General features: G+C 38.7%; 1 protein-coding gene across 2 annotated transcripts in view; it reads left to right on the forward strand.

Annotated features, from left to right (window-relative positions):
* Window positions 1-24,639, forward strand: part of ptprga (protein tyrosine phosphatase receptor type Ga) — a 256,101-nt gene that overhangs the window by 162,602 nt on the left and 68,860 nt on the right. For both annotated transcript variants that reach the window (XM_079857645.1, XM_079857646.1), the window contains exon 5: window positions 23,166-23,261. In XM_079857645.1, coding sequence (XP_079713771.1) covers window positions 23,166-23,261 — 96 coding nt within the window. The remainder of the gene's footprint in view (window positions 1-23,165; window positions 23,262-24,639) is intronic.

Below are 24,639 nucleotides of genomic sequence, written 5' to 3' on the forward strand. Positions count from 1 at the left end.
ATCTTTTGTTTAGCTTGGAGAAAGAAAAAAAACAAACAGTGTAGCCGGTCAAGTAAAATGCCGAGTCTGTTCAGAAGCATCTGCCAACCAGTTTCATCAATGTAGAAGCAGTTAGAGTTAATCATAAAATGTCTTATAAAATGCCCATCTAACAGCCTTTCAGAAAATACATTGAATGTTGTCACCTAATCAATATTCATGAGCTAAGCTGATATAGTTTTTACTATTCCCCTCTCAGATCACTTCTGTGCCTCTGATAACATGTATTTAATGCAAGCGAACGAAAGTAGTTGTTCTTGAGAACGTTTCTTGAGTTGACTTCACTTGGTTTTGATATGTCATTGTCAACTAGACATTCACCAATTTACTAATGGATCAATAGCATTGTTTCCATCCTCCTATTTTTATTTTTATGGGATATCGCTGGATGGAAATGCCAAGATGAGCATAAATTCTAAAAATAAAAACCTATGCATTCAGTTGAGTAAGATACATGTTTTATCCGATAGGAAATTACGATGTAAACACATTTACCAGTTAAATTCCTCGATGCGCATCAAAAAGTCATGGGACGGCATAACTGGACTAACCAGCGAACCGATCTCGTTTCACAGGATCTGAAATGCTGTTTTGGTTGTTCTGAAATACCTGAGGAAAGTCTGTCGTCAAAGTGGTTTGGTATAATTAGCTTCAGAACTGTCTTCCCGAACAGCAGGATAGCAAGGTAGCATGAGCGCGTTTATTGCATTTCATCTGCACGCTCTGAGGCGCAAGTCATTTATGAAAGTTATTAGGCTATATACAGTGGCTTCTCCTACTTTTCTTAGTGATATTTAGTGCCAGTTTATCAGGAAGTGATGATTTCCTTCTCTTTGACTTACTGGAAACAGTTTTTTATTTGCTAATGTCTTATGTGATAGATAAGTTAAATTTGCAACTTTGGATGGAAACGGTTGGAATGAAATGGTTAGATTACGATGGAAATGGTTAGATTTTTGTTCATTTATTTAGCTTTATTTTATTTATTTTATTTTTTTTTTGATGCTAGAATGAAGGGACTTTACAAAAAAAAAAAAAAGATTTTGCTGGGCTTGTATACTTTCATCATGGTAAACTCTACAAGAAGCTCCATTTTTTGTAAAGCACCTCTGGGATATCAAAGATTCACAAGTTGACTAGTCATTCAGACAACCAACCGAAAAATCAATATGAATATATGTAGTTTTTTACATCCCTAATTGGATGACTTCTAATCCAACACACCTGGTTCTCATCTGTTCATTAGTACGCTAAAATGGTTGTGTCAGATAAAGGAGACATCTCAAATGTGTTCTTCTGGGGGACCTACAGGAACAAGGTTAGCAAGCGCTGAAGTAGACTTTGATAAAGACAGAAATTCACCCTTCATGTCTTTCTATTCCTCCTGAAGCAGTTTGCTCACTCACACATGCTAAACAGCCTGAGGAGGCCAGAGAGAGAAACAGAGGAAGTGAGTGAGGGAGAGTTGACAGGGTGTGTAAGAGATGAGCTGTGACAGATGTCTGTCAAATTACTCTTCTACAGACACCGAAGGCAATGGAGCAAAAGAACGCAGGGTTGAGTTTGTCTTTGGGGAGTTATAGTCTAGCGCCTCCTAGTGGAGGTGCACATAGTCATATTAATAAACCACAGCATCAGCACATCAACCAGAAGCATATTTTTTAAGGGGTCCAGTACTGAAGGGTTTTATGTTCAGATTTTCTTATTACTATGATTTTTTCTTCCCTGAAAGTGTCTGGATGTCAGAAAATATTAAAGTCAGAGGTGCCAAACTTGGTGGAATGATCCCAAATCTCACCCACCACTTAGGTAATCAAAATGACATCCGTCTGCTTTAAGACTTTTAGACCAAGCAGAAACATCTGCCAGCCGGTTGCATCAGCAGTCAACTGAACGATGGCTCAAGTCGGAAACGCTAATTCTACTACGGCTAGCGCCCACTTCCCTAAATCGGTTGTGACTACTGGGTGAACGTTACATCACCTGATTATTATTCATGATCCAAGCTGATAAGGTTCATAATACAAGTCAACAACTTGGGACGGGAAGTGAGATCAAGGAACATTTGATTGTGTGATGTTTGTAAGTTGAAAATACACTCATCTGCCTGGAGGTAGTGTTATTATATATATATATATATATATATATATATATATTTATTATTTTTTTTATCAAGAATGAAATGGAATAGAGTCAAAATCTCTTTGTAATGGTCACGTGGTTTCCATTTCTGGCATAAAAATGTATTTTACAGAATGATTTTGCAAAATGTATGTTGAGGCTGTTAAAAGTTAACGTGTATACTAGGTACTATATAGCATATAAAAACAGTAATACTGTGAAATATTATTACAATTTTAAATAACTTTTCTATCTTTTCTGAATATTTTCAGCATCATTACTCAGTCTTCAGTGTCACAGGATCCTTCAGAAATCAATCTAATATGCTTTATTGAAAATATTTCTTATTTTTATACATTTTGAAAACAGTTTTTGCTGGCTAACATTTTATGGAAACCATGATACACTACCATTCAAATGTTTGGGGTAGGTATGTATATATATTAAATAAACTAAAAAAAATATATTTTTTTTTTCTCCGGAAGGATGAATTAAATTGATAAAAAGTGACAGTAAATACATTTATAACCTTACCAATTTCCACAAAAGTATTAAGCAGAAAAAAATCTGTTTTCAACATTGACAATAAGAAGAGCCATTAATAATAAATGAGCATCAATAATAATTGATAATAACTGAGAATCAAATCAGTATATTAGAATGATTTCTAAATGAAGTAATGGCTGCTGAAAATTCATGGTTGTCATCACAGGAATCAATTATAATCAATCATTGAGGAGCATCCTTGCTTTGGATCTTCTTTGGTGTTCAAATGGATTGAAAACCCCTTATCTAGATACATTGTATTTAGTCAGATATTTGGCTAAATATGAGACCGTGAATGACTTGGCCCATATTAAGTAATGCAGGCCAAACAGCTAAAATAACCCTAATAGTTTCCAGTTGTAGCTATATTCCAACTTCACATTTATAACTTCACCTGCAAAACCAGGATCCAGATGTTGTACTTCTTAAGGATTCACGCTCATATGTTTCCCAAGAGTCCTTCCTGTTCTGGTGGCTCAGGTCTTGTTTTTTTTCTTCATGACAGATGAAGGCAGCAACAGCTTTGCACAATGTCTACCTACACTCCCATGAATACACATGAGGGAAGCCATTGGCGTTTCGCTGCAAAATGCTGCACTCATTTTCTCAGAGTCATCTTGATGAATGATTTATGATTTACAAGGCCTGCCATTTAGTAATTGTTCTCTAATAAGACCGCTGAATGGCATGATTAAGTGCAGCCCTGCTGCGTTCAGGCCGGCTGTTTTAACTGTAAATCTGTGTTTAGTATGCCAGTCACATTCAGAAAAGCGTAGGATCTTCAATCAGGCGGGCATCAGCCTCCATGCAGCATTTATCCTGATAACACTTATATTGCTGTCTGAGATCACACACACTTACTCACGCTTTAGCGTGGCTAAAGGCCCTTTATTTCCTCATGAATAAGTCAGGCGCCACAAAAATCGACTCCTCACGCATTTCGTCTATTAATCTTTAACCCGTGTCTTTTTCAGTGTGTCGAAATCCGAGATGACAGTCACACAGAGGTCGCCGTCACTGTTCTGAACAAATGCTATTATAACATTTAAATTACCCAAATAAATAATGGCAGAATAATATTCAAACTGGCTCAAGGAGATTTGAGAGTGATAAGGCGTCGTGTCAAACGGTCACAGTGATCTAAATGTATTTTGATAGAATTGAAACGCCCATCATTCACAAGCTGTTTACACTCCCTACTCATTGCATGTTTGTTTAATATTTTTGTCTATTTGACCAATAAGAGTCCAATGCTCTCAGCTCTGCTTAAAGATAATACTGTAAATTCTTTAATCACTCGTGTCTCACTAAAAAGCAGATGGTGCTGCACTTTTCCATCCAATGAAAATTAATGATGCCAAGCTCCAGAAAAAACGTTCCATAACAGTGGTCCATACAACTTGTAAGCTATATAAGTCTTCTAAAGTCATACTTTACGATAGATTTGTTGTACGGACCAAAATTGAATTGAACTGAAACTCCTCCTGACCACTGCAACTAGCTGTAATAACCAGGGCTTGACATTAACTTTTTTGCTCAGCAGCCACTGTTGCTAATGGTTTTCCAAAGTTATAGCCACTCAGCATTTTCACTGGCCACAATTTTGACATTGATACCATGGGGAAAAGTGGCCATATAGATATTTTTTATATTGTCTCATAATTTGGCAGCAGGTTTATTAGGCTGCTGTCACTTTAAGACCTGACACACTGATCCATTATACTGTTACACATGCGTTTTCTTTCTCATCTTTTCACACAACATAACTGACTGTGTTTACATGAATACTCGCCAAGACCGGCAGTTTTACATTATATTGTGTGTATTTAAGCGCAATAAGCAGCAAAAAGTTACAAAAAAAAGTACTTAGAGGCAGCTTTATGTGCGTGCACTTTGGGTGTGAGCACAAAATTTGTACGCAATATGCACAATCCAACGGCGATATTCAAGCCCTGTAACACCAACAATATTCATCCAGAGTGAGGAGAGGCGGGTTTGTGTGTAACTCACTATGGGAGAGATGAGAGAGCGAAAAAAGCGCAGCTGGTATCGTGTGTCTGTTCTGTGGAAAATGAGTATTGGAAGCCTTTCAGATATTTCAGTATCTATATTGAAAAATCTATATTTTTGACAACACTACATTGCACTTAGATTTTTTTTTAAATTTCAGATGCCTTAATAAAATACTACAATTTATATATTATATATAAAATTCAACCTGCCAAAGTGGCTAGTGGGAGTGACTGCGTTCCATGCCACTGCTGAAATCCACACACATTTGGCCTGTGTTAATGTCAAGCCCTGGTAATAACCCTGGTTCATATTCAAATATGGCAGTTGTGATCAGTTACCAAACAGATAATTGATGTAAAATCTGCCGTTATGTCATGTTAATAAACGCAAGCAGGAAAGAGATTTGAGATAAGAAGATTCAGTGAATAATGACTTGTTATAGATTTCATTATATGGCTCCAGAAGGTAAAATGTAACACACACATTGTTGTACTACTGTTTTTTTTCTCATTTGGAGTACTTTTGTGGTGTCATTTTTGAGGCCTGACTGTCCCTGGTCACCATTCGTTTTCATTGAATAGAAAAGAGTAGCTTAAACATTCCTCAAAACATCTTATTTTGTGTAATGTGAAGAACGGTTTTGGAATAACATTAGGGTGAGTAAAATATGTCAAAATCTTTTCTGAAATGCATCCTGTAGATTTTTCCCCCAAACCGGGGCAGAAAATAACTCAGTCTGGACACGTCTGAAATACGTGACGGTTATTTCTGAAGGTTTCCTGGAGTGATGGAGTCTGCGTTGTAGCCAGGGGCGTTGAGAGCGGTGATGAAATTTGGGGTTGTTGTCTGTGTTTCTCTTATCGTCGATGCAGCCCGAATTTAAAACTCCAGAGGGGAGGGAGGTCAGGTAAGCTGTTGGATTGTGGGATATGGCGCTTAGGTGGTCAGCATTCCATTTAATCACTGGCGAACCCTCTGTCCAGCCGGCTCGATGATAAACGCGCAGAACGGCTGCTACCAGAGCAAGAAAAGGCTCTCACTGAGGCCTTTGTCCGCCTGCGCCGATAAGAGAAGCACAAAGTAAATTAACACATGTGATGGGGGGCACAGAAGCCAACACACACCGCTGTGGGTATCAGAGATAAGATGTGGCATTGATGAATTGAATTTTATTTCCCATCAGCCCTTGCAGTCGGTGCAATAGAAAGCGCATTCCAAAATATTACCTGATGCAAAGATAGCCGAAAAGAGAGAACGCGACCACAGCGCGTGCAATGGGAAAGAATCACGCAAACAATGGGAATGAGCATAGGTTTTCTCAAGTACGGGCATGTCTACTGTTACAGTGCTTTCACTGTCAGCGTTTCTTTTCATTTCCTATTTTTTTATTGAAAATTGACCTGACAAAGCAGCTATCGTACTTTTCCCCCCTCTCTTTGTGGGGTTTGCAGGCCTGCAATAACCAAAAACTTACTGCTAACTGTCTAAAGCGTTATCAGTGCCGACACAGAATATGCAGACACGGGAACTTGGGTTTTAATGAATAGTCCGAAAGTAAAAAGTCTAACAAACTAAATTACAACAAGACATTTTAGCTGAGATAACAGACGTTCTCATAACAGTGGCCTGCTAACCTTTTGAAAGCAGCATCTGGGTGTCTTCTGTGGCGGGGCTGTGCCGTGAAAAATCATGGCTATGGTGCTGACACCTCCTAATGTCTAAATACCAGCTGCTGCACTGGGGAAACACAAATATAATGGAACAGCGCATCCCAACAGGCAACGTGTCATCTCAGATTTTGTATTAATTCGTAAATATTTTACAACACGCTGCTTTGTGTTGGCCTCAGCCTCTTGGGCGAATCACGAGGTCGCCGCGTTTGTGTAACATGCATTCTGCTGGGCTGATCGCCTGATCTTGTATTTGCAAAAGTAAGGTAATGCTACAGCACTAGTTATCACTTGAGTTCGCCGTTATTGATGATTATTTGATGGGATCGCACACTGAATGTGCAGCTGGTGGCTGGGATTTTCTCGAAATCCTGAATTGAGCAACTGAGTTACATATTAGGAATACAAACAACTATATAAATAATAGAAAACGCGTTGTTTTTGCTGGCTGCACACAAAAATAAACAGTGTGTTCAATGTAGTCCAAAACATGAACAAATTTCTCTTACGTGAATTGGTCAAAAAGACTTACAGATTCATGTGTAATTGACTGAATCTGTCAGAATTATTACTGAATTATCTGACTCGCTCACTGACTCCATGTGTATATGCCAAATTGTAGTTAAAGATGTTCATTAACAAAATAATTTTGTTGTGATTAGTGGTAATTAAAGGGATAGTTCACCCAAAAATGAAAATTCTGTCTTTAATTATTCACCCTCATGTCGCTTCAGACCCGTAGACTTTTGTTCATATTCGGAAATCAAATGAACATTATTTTTAATGAAATCTGAGACATTTCTGTCTCAGATTTCCAAAGATGAACGAAGATGAGCGAAAGTCTTACTGGTTTGGAACAACATGAGTGAGAAAATGATGATAGACTTTTTATTTGTGGGTGTATATTATTTATATATATAGATATTTATAGTATTTATTAATATTTTGAATGAGCTTTTATATTTTCATCAGCATTTTCACTTTTATTTTATTTAATTATTTAAATGAACGAAAATACAACAAATACACAACTTTTATTTTTGTGTATTTGTTGTTTTGTTTCTGTTGAAAACACTGGGTCAAACCGTCATATGCTATTTTTGACAAATGCAAATAAACTGATAAAATGTAACCAACAAGAAATGGGGTCAGGCCGTATCATTATTTCCCGTCTCTCTGGTGTTCTTCAGGGACCATGTTAATTGTGTCTTCAAACAGGCTCTTCATATGTTCTAGGTTCAGGGCCACATTTGACGTCAGAGGCCCGATGAGAGAAGATGCATATTTAGGGACACAAAATTGTAAACTGTTGGAGTATGGGATTGTGTGTGGGATATAAATCATATAAATAACAATATACAAATGTAAGGGCTCTAGTTTCGCTTGAGCCTGCAAGGCTTTTCCTTGTTTAGCCAGGGTGAGATAACACACACACACACACACACACACAGTGCACGGTTATATACTGTATGAAAAGAGGAATCCATTTCACAGCAGGGAAAAACCATGGAGCTTAAACATTGTAAGCAATATTCAAGTGGAAAACGATTTTCCACTTCAACAATGTTAATGCACTTTAATGGCATGTCATAAATTCCCGATGTTGTTCGTTCACACAAGGCCCAAAGTAATGACTTAAAAACAAATTAGCACTGAAACCTCAACACAAACCATATATATTTTCTGACATTAAGTGAGTACTGTATATATTACATTTTTCCAGCGTTCCAACTCCACAAAGCTGGATTCATGCCATAAATTAGTTATTTTCCGCAGTAATGCATTATGCTATGCTCTTTCCATCTCTGTCACTGAACAGCATCCTATAAAATCTTTTTAGATAACAGATCCATGCCATCCCATTTTTTCAATCTTTGTATTTTTATTGCCCTTCCAAGAAAAGGGCCACATCCAATTCCTGACATAATGTTATATTTTCCTCTCTGCCTCCTCTGACACTGAAAAACGCATCCATTCTTTAAAAGCCATGTGAAACCTGGAGGGCAAATAGATGTTGTCCCAGTTCTTTGCTTTGCTAGATACCATTTTTTGATAATCTTGGCGTAGATCCCGTCCCCTCCTGCCTTTCTTTGCTCAAAAACAGTGTTTCCTGTATTTTATGAAAAGATGTAATACCCGTGAAATGGGAAATAAAAGGCACATGACACTTTTACAGATCTCAGGGCGTCTCTGTTACTCTTTCATTTTCCGGGAAGAAGGATGAAAATTTGTATCCATTTCTCTCTCTCTCTCTCTCTCTCTCTCTCTCTCTCTCTCTCTCTCTCTCTCTCTCTCTCTCTCTATCTCTCTCTCTCTCCCTCTCTCTCTCTCTCTCTCTCTGCGACACCGTGTGGCCTTGATGCATGGTTGAAAACGCTCTGGTGCCATACGGAGAATTGAAGAACAGTTCATTACAAGGTCAAAGCACTTCACAGGCAGTCATGTATCTGTGAACTCATACTGTATAATCTATACACTAGATCACTCTCTGACCCCTGTGTAGTGGTCTTTCAGATGGTTTGGTTAATTACAGTATGAGAGACTTGCGCTTTTGATGAAGAATAGCGAACAAGAAATGACTCCTCAAATAGCTAGGCAGTTTGTGAGTCTACTACATGACTGCATGGCAAAACTACTTTTCCAATCAATCTTTGTAACAGAATGGTACAATAGATAAAGCATCAATAATCATCAAACAAATGTTGTTTTCTCTAACGTATGGGATTATAGGTTTAGCGATTTATGGCCCTGTTTTTTTGGTAACAGGATTACAAAACTATTTTATTTTTATTTTTTTTAGCGATTTTTGCTAAATAATATTTGGGAAAGCTAGCCTCTGCTGAATGACAGCTTAACTTAGGCTAAATTTGCAACCCTGTTACTTGTGGCCCTGTTTTAGTTTTTTTTAGTATTTTTTTTTTAATGCTACCCATTCTGGCTTTTTTTTTTTTTTCACCACATTGTAACCATGTAACATCATAACCATGATTTAACTCTTAAGTTGGAAACACAAAGGCAGTATATGATGTCTGATGCTGATAAAGTATTGTGAGTGTAAATATTAATGTTAATTTTAGCATTCATCACATCTGATAATGCCCCAAATTTTAAACAGCCTTTATGCCCTGTATTTTTTTTTTTGTGTGATGTTTGTTGCATACTAGTTTTGCTAGTTGTGTCAATTAGCATTGTGCTGTTTAATACAAATATTTATACACTGATCTATACATTCTAATATCCACACACACTCTTATGGTTTGGTTTATTCTCATTTCACACATACTGCATATTGGGTCCTGCTTTATAAAGCAGTAGGGTTTTCCCTCTTGTCTGTCCTTGTGAATGTCAGTCTGATGTGCGTGTGTGCGCACCTTCAACCGTGGGACCTGGAGTGATGTCAATACGGGATGAATTCAATTTGGCAAAGTGTGGTGTGCAGAGTGCATTCTTTAGAGACAAAGCCCAGAGAGGAATAACAGGCCTCGTCTGAGGTAAAACTCCCAGGTTGGCTCTTTGGGATTCAGAGGAAGCTTGGCACTATTACCATTTATATTACAGGTATTAGAGGCTGTCTGCTTGCACCCTGCCCTCTCCCATCCTGAATTTGACAATAAACTCCACAAGACTGTTTCAGAATGTCTGCACGCTGTGGGGGGCAAGATTGTTTCTGATTCAGAAAAGATAGTTTTGTTTTTTTCTTAACAGTTTTGGTTCAAAGAGTGTGCAGCTACAAACCTTAAACGATGCTAAAAATGAGGATCAGACAAAATCCTGGTATCATGGTATGGAAAATATTGTAGAGCCAAGGGTTTTCTCAAGAAGGCCACATCTAACAGCATAAAATGAACCTTGCATGAAAAATAGTTTGTTTCAAATACCTGTATATTGTAAACATTGTACATTTAAAAGAGAATTTTTAAAAAAATAAGAAATTACGGCTACCCGTTTCTTTCTTTTTTTTTTCTCTCTGTTTATATATTTGATTATATTTAATGTAATGTTTTACTTAATAATTTTTCAATCTAATGTTTATTGCTAAAATAATTACACAAATCATGGTCAAAAGACTATTCGTCCTAAATTTTGTTAACGGAGGTGCAAAAAGTGGAGAAAATGAATAGTTTAACAAACGTTTTCTTATGGTTAAATCAACCCCTTTCCCTAACTATTTGTTAAAAGAGTTTCAAGGACTATTTTGATCTCTTTTCTGTAAAAGTTCTCAGTAAGAGTAAACAGATAGTGTAAAGAAGGAATAATGTTAGAGCTGTGGAGCGGGCATTCGGTCAGCGAGAGCAGGGACTGATGGGAAATCTTTAGGCTCAGCTCCCTGCGGACCGCTGCGCTCATTTATCTCCTTTGCTTTCTCACGGTGACGGCCGTTGTTTTAAAGGGATAAAGTGCCGAAATCAATATATGTGTCCCGTCACTCAAATTCAACACTAAGAGGAATGGATCAGCTAGGGGAGGTCCGTGTGTGTATGTGCGTGTATATAACCATGCCACCGCAAGAGCATATGGAATATTTATTATGATAATCCATTAACTTGTCATCTACCAGCTAATATGATTAGTTACATATGCATTAGACTTGAGTTCTTGTTGCATTCTTAATGTAATGCTTTCTACTATTAAATATGTGATGAGAAAGATAAAGATAGGTGTGCTCTCATTTCTCTGAACATCTAACAAAACAAACTAGGGAACTGTTGATTCCGAATGACCTTGATTCCGCTGCAGCCTGTGGCAAATTGGCCGAGGCGTCTGATTGGCTGCCCCAGTTATTTCAGGTGAGCATTATTATCCTCTGAGGTCACACTTCTGGTTGATCTTGTGCAAGACCAGCTCTCGTTTCTCCACACGTGTAACAAAACAAACTTTAGCGAATTGAGGTTACACCTTTCGGATGTTCTTTGTTATTTAAACTGTCTCAATCTTGACATAATTAACATCCGAGACAGTGCGGGAGTTGATAGTGCAGGGGTCCGTGAGACAAATTGTACACTCATCCAGAACGTGTTGGATGTAGACACGGTCTGCCACCTGCATTGTAATGTGGCCCAGTCCCAAAGAGGAAGTGCCAGTTTGTCAATATTTCATTTGCTCCTTGATTTTGAAAACTTGAGCCAGTCGCCTTTGTGCAAACACAATGTCCAATTCAGGGAATGTTTAGAGCTCCTAATGACAGGTAATTCTCTAGGTTATTTATTATTTCTGCTATTCATTTATTGTTTCTAATTCAACCCCCTGATTGACCTTGATGGATGACTGAGCTGCAAACAAACACTGGGGACACAGAGTTAGTCTTTTATAAAAACAAAAGATAAATTAATTCAGCGGCCATGGCTAATTGGCTCCTGTTTGAATTGAGAGGCAGGTCAGTATGTTTGCCCAGGGAGACAAAGAGAGAGAAACCCTGCCAATCTCCGACGTCCGCTTCTCTGTAAGCCAAAGCGAGACGCTCCTGATTGGTTTATAATTAGCAGGTCAAAGGACATTTCCTCCTCAAGCTTTGAAGTTCTGAAGAGCCGTCGACGGTTTTCTGCAGGACTTGTAGCAACAGGGAGCCCTTTGAGAAGCCATCAGCCGAAGGGAGGCATAGTCCTAGACACTGACCTTGACCCTAGCAGGAATGTGAGCAGAAAGGACATAAAGACCTCATGTGGTTTGGAGAAAGGGGTAGTCGTAGTCATTTTGGGAGATTTGAAGAAAGTCCCGCATCGAAGAACAGCAGGGCTTCCGCATTCAAAGCCTCTCCGACGGCAGATAGGCTTGTTTAGGTGTTGTCCATTGACGGCTCGGTTCTCAGCAGGGTTACCTTGCATGTTTTTCAGAAACAAAGGAACATAAAAAGCTAAGTTGTGCCTCCCCCGAGGTGCTGATGCCTGTTTTCCACCTTCGTCCTCCATTTGGTGTGAGGAGAATTACAGTCTCTCCTCAGGAGAAGATCCTAGATGAGTCCATTTGTTTACCTTAGGCTCTTTTGGCTTTGTGAATGTTGATGCTGTGGAAACCCCCTCAGAGTTGTTACAAGGACAACTTCTCAGAGGTTTGATTCACCTTGCAGCCATTTTTCTTGTTTATAAAGTCATATTCTCATGTAGATATACTTTTACAGATCGACGAGTTGATTTTTTTACCTTTTTCTGTTCAAGAACTGCCCACTCAATCAGGAAAATGCCATTTGACTTACATGTAAATGCGACCAACCACAGTTAGCTTTGTTGTTATTGGAAGTTTCGTGCCAGAAAATCATTCAAATAATGGCTCAGCAGTCTCTCCAGAAGGTTGAGTGAGTTTCTCTACCCATGACTTCAGGACCTGTTATGTGACTCAAAATTGAAGCACTGATCTATGGGCAGGTCTGCTCTGTAGAACAAAGCGAACAGGATGACAAGGTAGAGGAAGAAAGCTGATTGTAGTTCAAGGTCCGTCTCTCTGTAGAGCAGGGGAACCAATTTGGATCTTAGTCAGTGAATTCCCAATCATATCGTTCTTCAAAGCCACCTCAGTAACAGCATCTCTGTGAGAATTCTGTGAAAGTCGCCATTAGCGGCTATGGATCATTCAAAGTGACTTACAGTAACTAATTTCAGGGATGGTCCCCCTGGAGCAGCCTCTGGTTAAGTGTCTTGCTAAAGGGCACAATCATTATAAAGCTGGATTGTGATTACAGTAGCTGTCCAATTCCACCTCTTACCTTGGATTGAACCTGTATCTTTTGTATTAGCAGCCCAAGGCCTAAGCGACTAGGCTACATCCACCCGTGCACGTAATATTGTGCTTCACAGACCTCATTTTTTCCAGTTGTAGCTATTTTTAGTGGTAGCTTTTGGAGATTCTTCCATGTTAGAGACATTCTAACACACAGAAGTATCTTAAACATCTGTTAAAGAGTGCATAATCAGCAAAACATCACTATTCACGTGTTCAAAACTCATACACCTAGAGAAAAAACATTTGCTTAATGTCATTTTAATATTTGGCAGGAAATGTTTTGGGATAATTGCAGATGATTAAACAGTAAACACTCTTAAGGCCTCATTATACTTCTGCGTCGGACCTACGCCGGAGACTATACGCCGTAGGCAACGTGTTGGTTTTAATTTATACTTCTGCATCGTTGTCCGCGTTGACGCGCACCTAGGGAGCATGTGAAACCCAGAGGGAGGGGTTCTGGCAGACCAATCACAGCGCTTGCGTCCGCGTAGAATTGACGCGTTGTTACATTTTTGGAGAGGTGCACGTCAGGGTACTGACAACTTTACATTGTCAGTTGAGATGAAAGCACATGAATTGGTTTAAATGGTTCACACAGCTAACCCACCAATTTGCGAACATTAGTGGTCTTGAACTTCTCAACTGTATCCAAAAATTTTAATCATCATTCCATTGTTATGATTTTTACACCAATTTTTTGTATTCTCAAGCTCAAATATTCAATCCTGTTTTCAAGTTATTGTAAGAAAAATTATTAAACAAATATTTTTTCGATTATTTATAGGAAATATAAGTTTATCAATAAATACAGTTCAAACCAACATTTGGTCTCAAGTTGGTAACTAGTACCTTCTGTTTAATTTAGGCTAAATTGTTAATCCTGTTATTAATTTTCTGGTTTTTTTTTTTTTTTTTTAGGTTTATTTAATGTTTTAATCTATTTAAACAAATATTACAATTAACAGGGTTACAAAAACAACAAACCTCAGAACATGAATTGTCTGAGGGTGAAAAGAAAATCAGCAGGCTGTATTTTGTACACTATTCATGAAAATACCATTTATTTCACATGAAACATAAACAGCAAGATGTGATGCAAAGAAATACTGATAAACAATCAGGTTTTTTGATCCGGTTCATTAAAGCAAACCGTTCAAAAGAGCAGAAATGAGTGAGGCATCCCATCACTAACACTGAATAGTCATTTTGATGAAAGACGTGTGCTATCAGGCTACTGAGGCTTGGAGTGTCTGCTCAAATAAGATGTGCTTTGAATTCCTCTCAGCTGCTTGATTTTCTTGACGCTTGACACTGGCTATTTTGATCAAATTGTATATCTTTGCTGTACATTAGCATGTTCATACTCCTTCTGTTTTATGTGTGTTTGCACATTTGGCTAACAACGAGTGAATGTAAGTGATATGTGTAACCAGAGCAGAGGATTTCACAGGTTGAGTCTGTGTGACCTGTGTGCTAATGAAACTCTGCTGAGATCCGCTCAAACACACACAGACACACACTTACCTAAGTACATACAAGACATGGATACCTGTGAGTGACCTGTATGTTAATGATCTCAGAGTAGACACTCTCCCTCTCTTCCTCACACACACGAGAGAGAGAGAGAGAGAGAGCTAGCTAGCAGAGTGCTGCTTATGCCCTTTACATATTTGCTTTGGCTTCCTTGAGCTGTCAGGGGTAAAAGCCTATGTATGTTTATGTTTACACAGAAATGTCGATATTATTGCTCTTTGCTCCAGGTTTGTGAGTTGTTTGCATACAAGCACTTTTTTTTTCAATTGAAACAGGAAGTCAGGGTGGGATATATTGAAGATCTCATTCTTAATGGCACAGCTATGAACTATAACTTTTTGATGTGTATAACCAACTACATACAACCAACTAACAAGCAGAAAATCATGTGCGTAGCTGGCATTCACATTCAAGAGCATTTGATTGGATAAAAGTGTGTAGTACAAAATGAGTCATCAATCATTTTTGGTCTGTTGTGTATATCTGATTAAAGGGAATTTTGTCAATGAGCATAAATATGGTTTCATAGCTAACAGACCTCAACTAAAAACCACAAAACTTTAATACTTAAAAGCAACAACAATACAATCTCTGTTCAACAGAAATTGAACTTGCTTTTGCAGCATTAGGAACCATGGTGTTATACAAAAAACAGCCACAATGCTAGTGTCACACTTTGGTTGCAACAAAGGAGAAATAGGGATTGTTAGGATGTACCAGCAGCCAGAGGTGTAAATGACGTGACAAAGGGCAGAAATAGCCCAGTTTTAATTCCAAAAGGTGCAAAAATATCAATATCCAATGGCAATAGTGGAGTAATTGAAAAAACAGATTATCAACTATTATAATACCAAAGAAATCAAAATTGTTTACAATACACAAATGTAAGTTGGCTATGCCAATGTACAGGCCCACAAATACAAACGAGATTCAACCTCTCCACACCAACCTTCTCCCCTAAAATGGCTGCCTTTTTTGTAGGCCTTAGCTCCTCCTATTTTTGGAAAATACCATTTTAGGGAGAAACCTATAAATTACAAAGAGATGACAAGACATAAACAAACAAACTGCTGTCATCATGACATTTCAACTCTAAATCATACATCATTTATATATAGTACAATTTAAAGGGCTCAAAACAATAAAGATATAAGCATATAGGAAGAACATATAAGAAGAAAACTTACATCTTAGGTTCCCTCCCTCCCCCATGAGGTCACAACCAGATGGAGTAATCTTCCATGAGCACATGCTAGTTTGTTTAAAAATGGCTACTTTCCTTGTGTACTGGTTTGGCAAGTGAGGGGTGCACCAGAAGGTATGTGTAGCTATTTAAAATGCATGAAGTTAACTTGGAAATGAAATAAACTCTTATTGTATAAAGTGTTTTTGGTGTTCTTTTCTGTGTAATGATATTTTATATCTGTCACTGAACATTAAACATTTAATCACTTAAACTAACAACTTGAGACAGCTGATGCGATGTTACAACACAAAAATCAGGGCTACAAACATACAACTACAAAAGGATGGTACATTTTGCCGGCATTTAGTATGTGTGTATGTGTAATGGTGGAAACAGTTTGTTGTGTGCACATACCCATGCTCAATCCCTTCAAAATAAAAGTCCTGGGTCACAGTCAGTCTGTGACAGGGATATTTTTGCAGCAGTATAGTGTTTATTTAACAGCACTGAAAACACTAGAAACATTAAGGAGCAAAACAACCAGAATACACAACGTAGCATGGATAAATGAACAAGGGAATCTCAGGACATAAATACAGAGAGGTAAATGAGAAAACTCAATAATCAACAGGTGAACTTAATCAGACTAACAGGCCAAACACAGGGAAACTGGCTAAGTCGGAAATCGCCCCTATACCTTCAAAGATGAGTGCACTCATTCAATCCCACATTGCACTGCTATAGACCCCTTTTGCGCCGACGTCACAGTTACGTCACGGCGCTAGCTGGAGGCAAAACAAACGGAAAACTGGAGGCGGCCAATACAAACCAGCACAGATTCGGCTACATAATAAGGAGCTTAAATGATTATTTTTATTATTAAATGTCATCTTGTTGTGTTGTTGGGTGCAAGAATCGATGAAAAATGAGTATGCTGTATCTGGAATTTTTATTTCTAGAAAATATTCATATCATTAAAATTGCACCGTAGTGTCACTCTTTACATCGTCTTCTTGGCGCTGGCTTGGCAGAACTGCGGATCGTACCACACAAGTCTTTACATGACCATTCAGCACATAGTTATAGGCATCTAAATATATATGCCCTCAGTTTCTCTTTACCCTCGGTTTCTCTATCGGGTAGGTGTAGAAGTCAGGCCACTCAACCGGAGGTAGCGTTAACGTTAATCCTGTCAGATCGTCCATTGACTGAGCGTGTACGGTCATCTGGTTCCGTCCGTTAAAATTAACTTTTGCAAATAACAATCGCGGTCCTGGACAGTGAGTGACCTTGCACATTAAGACAAAATCGGATTTTTTCCAGTCATTGTTAAAAAAACAAGCTAACAAAACTTGCGAACTAGCGTTAGTGAAGCGGCCAGAGGGATCTTTCTGCCTCCAGCTAAGCCCCGCCCACACAAATACGTCACCATGTTTACCAACTGTAAAAGGGTCTATAAGGAGTGTACATCCGATGTACGCTCAACGGGTAGAGAATATCTATAATGCACTGTGACGGTCACACCGAATGAATTCCCGCATCTCGCCAGAAGATGGCGCCCGCAGTTGAATCATCCATCCATTGTCCAAACTGCTGGTACAATGTGGCTACAGCGTAATATCATACAGGTATAAATTCCTTTTTACTTGATTATTAAATTGTTTAATTAATAAAGCTTCATACATGCTAGTTTCCAGAGTTCAAGATAAATCTTTTCATCTTACTACTGGAACTGGCAGTTTGCCAAGAGTCAAATGATTATTAAACGTCACAAACTATGCCAAAGCGACAGATCTTCCAGGGCACTCAGAGTCCGAATTCATTCACTCGTTTTCATTCACTTCTTCAAGTGGACTATATTAGTGCAGTAATGTAGGGAATAGTGAATGAGGGTATGGGGTGATTTTGAATTCAGCCCAGGTCAGGAATCACATGGCAGGGAAATAGAACAGAGTCAAACCAAAATACAGTGAACAACACATAATGTTCTTGGTTGCAGGACGTGGCTATGCAGTTGCTATGGGTTGATTGTGATTGTTAGATCATAAAGTCAGGTTGTGGAAGTCCCATTCATTTTGTCCATAGGGAAATTGATTTTTAACAATAACTTCAAAGACAAATCTACACCTACTGTGAGCTACAACTCCGAGGTTAATCAGTGGTAATTGTTTTTGTTAAAGCTATCATTCCGCATTAATTCAACACACTTCTTAAATAATGTGATTAAAACTGGAATTCCTTTTGAGGAACTACATCACCCATGATTCTGCAAAGAAATCTCCTCCAATCAGAAAAACAAACCCGCAAATCTCGCCAAAATATCTCTTTAGTGCCCGTCCAGCGAATGTCATAGTAGAGTTTCCCTACGCTCACAAGCTATTTAAATATATTTGTATATACTGTAGTAGCATAAAATATGTTGTTTTTAAAGACACTATAAAAAATTTAAACCAATAGTTTTGTACTTCTCTATCGTTTTTAATTCGTTAATGTCATTCGTAATGCTTAATTGGATTGTACAGTACTTCTTTTCCTCATTAAAGCTGATCAGTGCACATTATTGTCAGATTTCCAAACACTTTTTTGCTTCAAAGTTAAGTTTGAAATGTTGCAATTCAACTCACAGCAGGTTGGATTGGTTCATGGCTTATAATTCTTTAAAGACATTTTTCCGGAAATAATGCTTCCGTAACCAATGGTGCTGAAAAAGTGGACGGGCACTGTTGTGCTCGGTTTCTGACTGGCCAATATCTAGATATGGCTCAGGTCAATGTAAATATAAGGGATTTTCTTTTCACCTTTTTTATGTTGAAAACCCAATTTGGAATTTTATTTGTAATACCTGAACCCAAGTATCAATAATGATGAACAATACCCTTAGTAAGCACTACTAATGATTGTATAGAACTGTTTAACTGCATAAAGCAGCTGGTGGGTTATCCATCATATTGTGCTTTTATTGTATTTATTCATCTATTTTACTAGGCTTAAGCATGATACTCAATTATTGTAAATTCTGCTCCATTGCATTTTGATTGAACGATGCCCTTTAGTGTCTTTGTGCGTTTGCATGTATTTGCATTTGTGTGTGTGTGTGTACTACTGTTCGTGTTTATGTTGTGTTATAAAGGTGACCTGACACAAGGTTCACCTCTCTCTCTACTGCTATAATTTTCTCTCTTTCATGAATCAGAATAAATTATTGACATTTCTGTAATGAAACCACTGGTGGTTTAGTGTTTAGCATAGTCTATCAACCTCCTACACACACACACACATACACAAACACTCATGATTCTCATGACTCATGAATATTAGCTTTCATAGACTTTAACAGAGCACTAAGTGCAGTGCAAACACCATGGATATGTTCAGAATACCATAGTATCATACTACTAACACACTATTTTGCAGTATGTAACAGTGCAGAGTATGCAAATGGTTTTTTATGCATGGGATACCTGAATGACCTACTACAGTACATTTATAATATATATTTTTCCTATAATCAGGGTTATTATAGTAAAACTAAAACCATAAAAATATACTAAAACCATTAAAAAAAAAAAAAAAACATTTTACCTTATAGAATGCCAGTATTCCAACTGCCTTAAACAGTCAATACACAAAACTGATTTTTTTTCCCCCTCATATGTCTCTGTCATTGGTTTCTACTCTTGCATATTTCACTGTAAAGACTGAAATGTTTATCATTTGATCCAGTATAAAGTTAGTGGTTCTCTGTCTCGTATGGAGGACGCGTCGCAGTCTGTCACCTCGACTCTTGCTTGAATACAAACAGACTTCAGACAGCTTCCAATAGTGAGAGGTTAAGATACTCACGACCCTGTTATGTTAATCTCCTTCTCCCTCTGCTGTTCACTTTCATTTGAGGGTGTGTTCTCAGAAATTGCCCAGTTATTTATGTCATTAATCACTGCCTGTAAGATACAGTGCTGTGGATGAAGGCGTTAAGCTCAGGCCTGTAGGCTCGTGAATTCTTCATCATGCTCCGTGCGATCTGAAGCTATGGAGGTGTTTGTACTGAATTAGATCAAAGTGGGCCTCGTGTAAGGATTACAGAGGCGAGAAGAATGCAGCAGGCATAATATTGACAATGCTAACGGAGAAGTGGGGAGAAGCAAGCCGATGTGGAAGGCAACAAGGATTTCTACTTGATTTTAAGAGCATTGCGCTATAGGCTATATATGTAATGCTACTGATCTTTGGTGGAGATGTGGAGATTCATTGTTGTTGTTTTCGTTTGAACTGTTGAGTAATTTCAGCAAAATCTGTTTTTGCCATGTAATACCTCAGTGTTTTTCGAATTTAATTATCAAGCAAATGTTTTATTTATTTGTAAGTCAAGATACATTCCTGGCCTTATTGTGAATAATTAACGTGCATGTTATACCAAAGGGAAAAGAAAAGTTTGTCTTTGTAATATTTCATAAAAATTATATAACTTGCCCCGTCTCTAAAACAAGATTCTTCACATCGGCTCTACTATGTGGGTCGGTGACTTAGGCCCTGTTTACACCTGGTATTACGATGAATTTCGGTCGATCAGATCACAGGAAGACGAGAGAGACTCATTCACGTTCACACCTGGTGTTTTAATCCGTCTCTTTTGTCCACTTTCAACCACTTCTGTCTTGATTTCTTTGAGGGGCAGACTTGCACAATTTACATATGAACGCGCCGGAAATGACAGAAAAACATACGGAGAGCATCAGTTTTCATTTCTACTCTGAGCCGCAAGATCACGCCGAACGCTGTGAGTGTGTGTTAGAAATCAGGAATGGTGAGAGAACATTGTGCTTGGTACATTTACATCTTCAAACCAAACTTGGGTCTCCAGCCGACAAAGTTTAAATCTGTTTATGCATTAGGTCAATAGGCGGAGAGTAGACGGTCTTTTCTGGCTGTTTGAACACATTCGACCACATGAGTGTTTACACTATGAAAGCAATCCAGTCAAATGTGTTTTCGACTACCTCTGGAAGTGGTCAAAAGTGAACAAGCTCAAAGCATTTTAGACCCCATTTACACCCGTATTTAGCGTCGTCCACTTGTGATCCGATCAACCATAATGCATCTTAATACCAGGTGTAAACAGAGCCATAAGAGTGTCCATAATATATGTGTCATGGTTATAGCAGGGAATTGGAGAGGTGAGGTCTTTAGTAAGTAGTCTTTATTCAATGAACACATAAACACAAAGGTAATCTAAACCAGGACCTGATGGCAAAAATCCAAACAAGAACGTGAACACAGGAGAAGTAGCAGCTTTACTGACCACTACAGAAGGGTATTAGTTGATGTGGTGACTATAGAAACAAAGGTAAACGTGAACTAAACCACTGGAACTGAGCACTGGCAGAGCTTGTCTTACCATGAAAAGGTCAAATTATCTGATATTTTATGGTACTTATTGATCTTGACATAGTCATGCGGGTCTACAGTGGGCCTCTCTATGATGTCATTTTTTTTTAAAAGGTCCCCTATTATGCCCCTTTTCACAAGATGTAAAATAAGTCTCTGATGTCCCCAGAGTGTGTATGTGAACTTTTAGCTCAAAATACCCAACAGATCATTTTTTACAGTATGTTTAAATTGTCATTTTTGGGGGCTCAGAAAAACACGCTGTTTTAGTGTGTGCCCTTTAAATGCAAATAAGCTGCTGCTGCACGACACAGGGGGCGGAGCTTCAAGAGCTCGCGCTCAGTCTCTCAGGACAATTTCATCTCACAGAATGATGATAATATCAGAAACTCTCAGTAACGGTGTTCATTTCGAGTCGGACAATAATGCCTACAGAGTCAGAGTGCTGTATAGAGATGGAACAGGTATAGTTTAGTAGTTTAATTACGGTTATAACGTATTTGTCATCTGCTTGTATGTATCCATTATTAATAGCCTACAAGTCTGCTGTTTCGGACCAGGTCCGAATGATGATCAAACATATACTGATGAGTTTAATAAAGTTTATTGTACATAACACAAAAGATGAAGCGTCAGTTTTACTTCAGAAAATCACCGTAAGAACTGAGTAAACACAGTAAGTTATAAGAAGTGCGCAAGTACATAAACGAATTTCGGTAGAGTTGAGTCCACCTCGTCTTCAGCAGCTGCCTCAGATTTCGGGAATAGAGAGAGCTATGTGGATTAATACATCCAGCCACACAACACCTACAACGCTTGGGAGACATTCTCATCTGGCTGTGAACTCGATCAGGGCGGGTCTATGTTGAAACGGCAGTGTCTGTCAGCACTCGTGGGCGGGGCCTGTTTTAGTGACGTCACTAAAACAGCATTCTGAAAACAGGTCGTTGGGAGACACTGCTGATGATTTATGGGGATTAATAAAAAAGGAGTGAGTGGATTTTTATCACTATTGGCTGGTTGTGTACACACACTGCCAACACACATTTATGTCCAAACAGCATGCAAAAGTGAAAACTACTTAATAATTTTCAATAATAATGAGGCATTGGTTTTTTTAACGTTATATCAGGACAGTTGTATCACATTTTTGACTCACTTGTATGTCCCAAAATATCAAAATAATTATGAATTCAGAAATTAAAAACATTCTCATCAGAGAAGAGCTGTAATCAAGTCATTTTATGTATAAATTACATTTTTAATACACTGACAGCGGTAGTCACTCATCCCTAATTATCGCCATGACAACAGAATGATGAAGCACTCTGGTTGGAAGGGAAGTTCCTTTAAAATTTTCGGATTTTCAGTCCTTCTGAATCTTTGTTTTTAGCTGATGTTTATTATTTCCTTCGTTTCTAAGTGTCTCCGACACTAAACAGGACTTGCTGTTGCTCCATTGTTGAATCTACGCCTATTATTGACACAAAACTGATCGCTATCTCCCAGCGAGAATATCGTTCATCTTTGTTGTCTTTTTTTGGAGCCTTTTTGTGGGAAAAGGTATTGACAACGGAGAATAACAGAAGGCTGCTGCCAATTTAGACAGGGTTCCGTGGAGAGTTGAGCACATTTATTAGCCTGATCTACTGCCAGAGATCCCATCAAAGTGATAACAGGATGGACAGAGCCTGACGTTTGAACTGGAAACACGAGGAGGCCAAACGCTCTTGGGAGATTACAGGATGAGACAGATTAGAGGCCATGAGATTATGAGATATTAGCTTTGATAATGGACTATGTGTGTTTTGTCAGTGATAATAAGAATTAAAATCTGATTGGCTAAAGGTCTCAGACTAACAAGATTCTCACATTTCTTTCTCTCTCTCTCTCTCTCTCTCTCTCTCTCTCTCTCTCTCTCTCTCTCTCTCTCTCTCTCTCTCTCTGTCACACAGATGCAGATCTTCATGTATAACTCGGACGACTTTGACAGTCTCAACACAGCCATACGGGAGAAGCGAGTAATTGCCGCCATGTCTGTCTTCTTTCAGGTGAGAGCTCGCTCTTTTGAAAGCGTCTTCATGTTCGGCTGCTGAGCTGTGTCAGTGTTAAGTGCTAGCATTAAAAAGCATTGATTTTGTAAGGAGGTTTTCTCTCGTCCCATTAAGTTTAGTGATACTGAAGCTTCACACTCACAGAAAACCCACTGCCTCTGTTTTCTGTATGGGAAAACACACACACAATTCTACAATTCTGTGCTGTTCTTTTGTTAACCCCTCTGCGATAATCACAAAACAGCAATTTAAGGCTCACAGTCTTTTACTAGGAATTGTGTGTGGGTTTGTATTCTCATCTCTCAAATTTTGAGAAATTACAGTGCAGTCAGGCTGTAATAATACAGAGTTCAAAAGACTCAATCAACCACTTCAAAAACAACAGTGAGTGAGTGAGTGAGTGGGTGAGTGGGTGAGTGAGTGAGTGAGTGAGTGAGTGAGTGAGTGAGTGAGTGAGTGAGTGAGTGAGTGAGTGAGTGAGTGAGTGAGTGAGTGAGTGAGTGAGTGAGTGACCTAGTGAGTGAGTGACCTAGTGAGTGAGTGAGTGACTGAGTGACCTAGTGAGTGAGTGAGTGAGTGACTGACTGAATGAGTGACTGAGAGACTGGCCGAGTGACTGACTGAATGACTGAGTGAGTGAGTGAGTGACCTAGTGAGTGACTGAGAGACTGTATTACTGAGTGAGTGAGTGAGTGAGTGAGTGAGTGAGTGAGTGAGTGAGTGAGTGAGTGAGTGAGTGAGTGAGTGACCTAGTGAGTGAGTGTGTGAGGGAGTGAGTGGCTGAATAAGTGAGTGAGTGAGTGACCTAGTGAGTGAGTGAGTGACCTAGTGAGTGAATGACTTTGTAAGTGAGAGCGTGAGGGAGGGAGGGAGTGAGTGAGTGAGTGACTGAATAAGTGAGTGAGTGAGTGACCTAGTGAGTGAGTGACCTTGTGAGTGAGAGCGTGAGGGAGTGAGTGAGTGACTGAGTGAGTGACCTAGTGAGTGAGTGAGTGAGTGAGTGAGTGAGTGAGTGAGTGAGTGAGTGAGTGAGTGAGTGAGTGACCTAGTGAGTGACCTAGTGAGTGACCTAGTGAGTGACTGACCTAGTGAGTGACTGACCTAGTGAGTGACTGACCTAGTGAGTGACTGACCTAGTGAGTGAGAGTGACTGAATGAGTGACTGAGGGCCTGACCGAGTGACTGACTGAATGACTTAGTGTGTGTGTGTGTTCCATATTATTAAATGAACTGACAGACAAGATGAAATCCCTAAAAAATAAAGAATCCTGTGGCGTGGATTTAATATATAATGAGATGCTGAAACACAGCAGCCCCAAATTGAAAGATACAATTCTGGAATTATTCAATCTTTTATTAAAATCAGGACACTTTC

Source organism: Squalius cephalus (genome assembly GCF_949319135.1).
Source record: "Squalius cephalus genome assembly, chromosome: 22".
NCBI lineage: Eukaryota > Metazoa > Chordata > Actinopteri > Cypriniformes > Leuciscidae > Squalius > Squalius cephalus.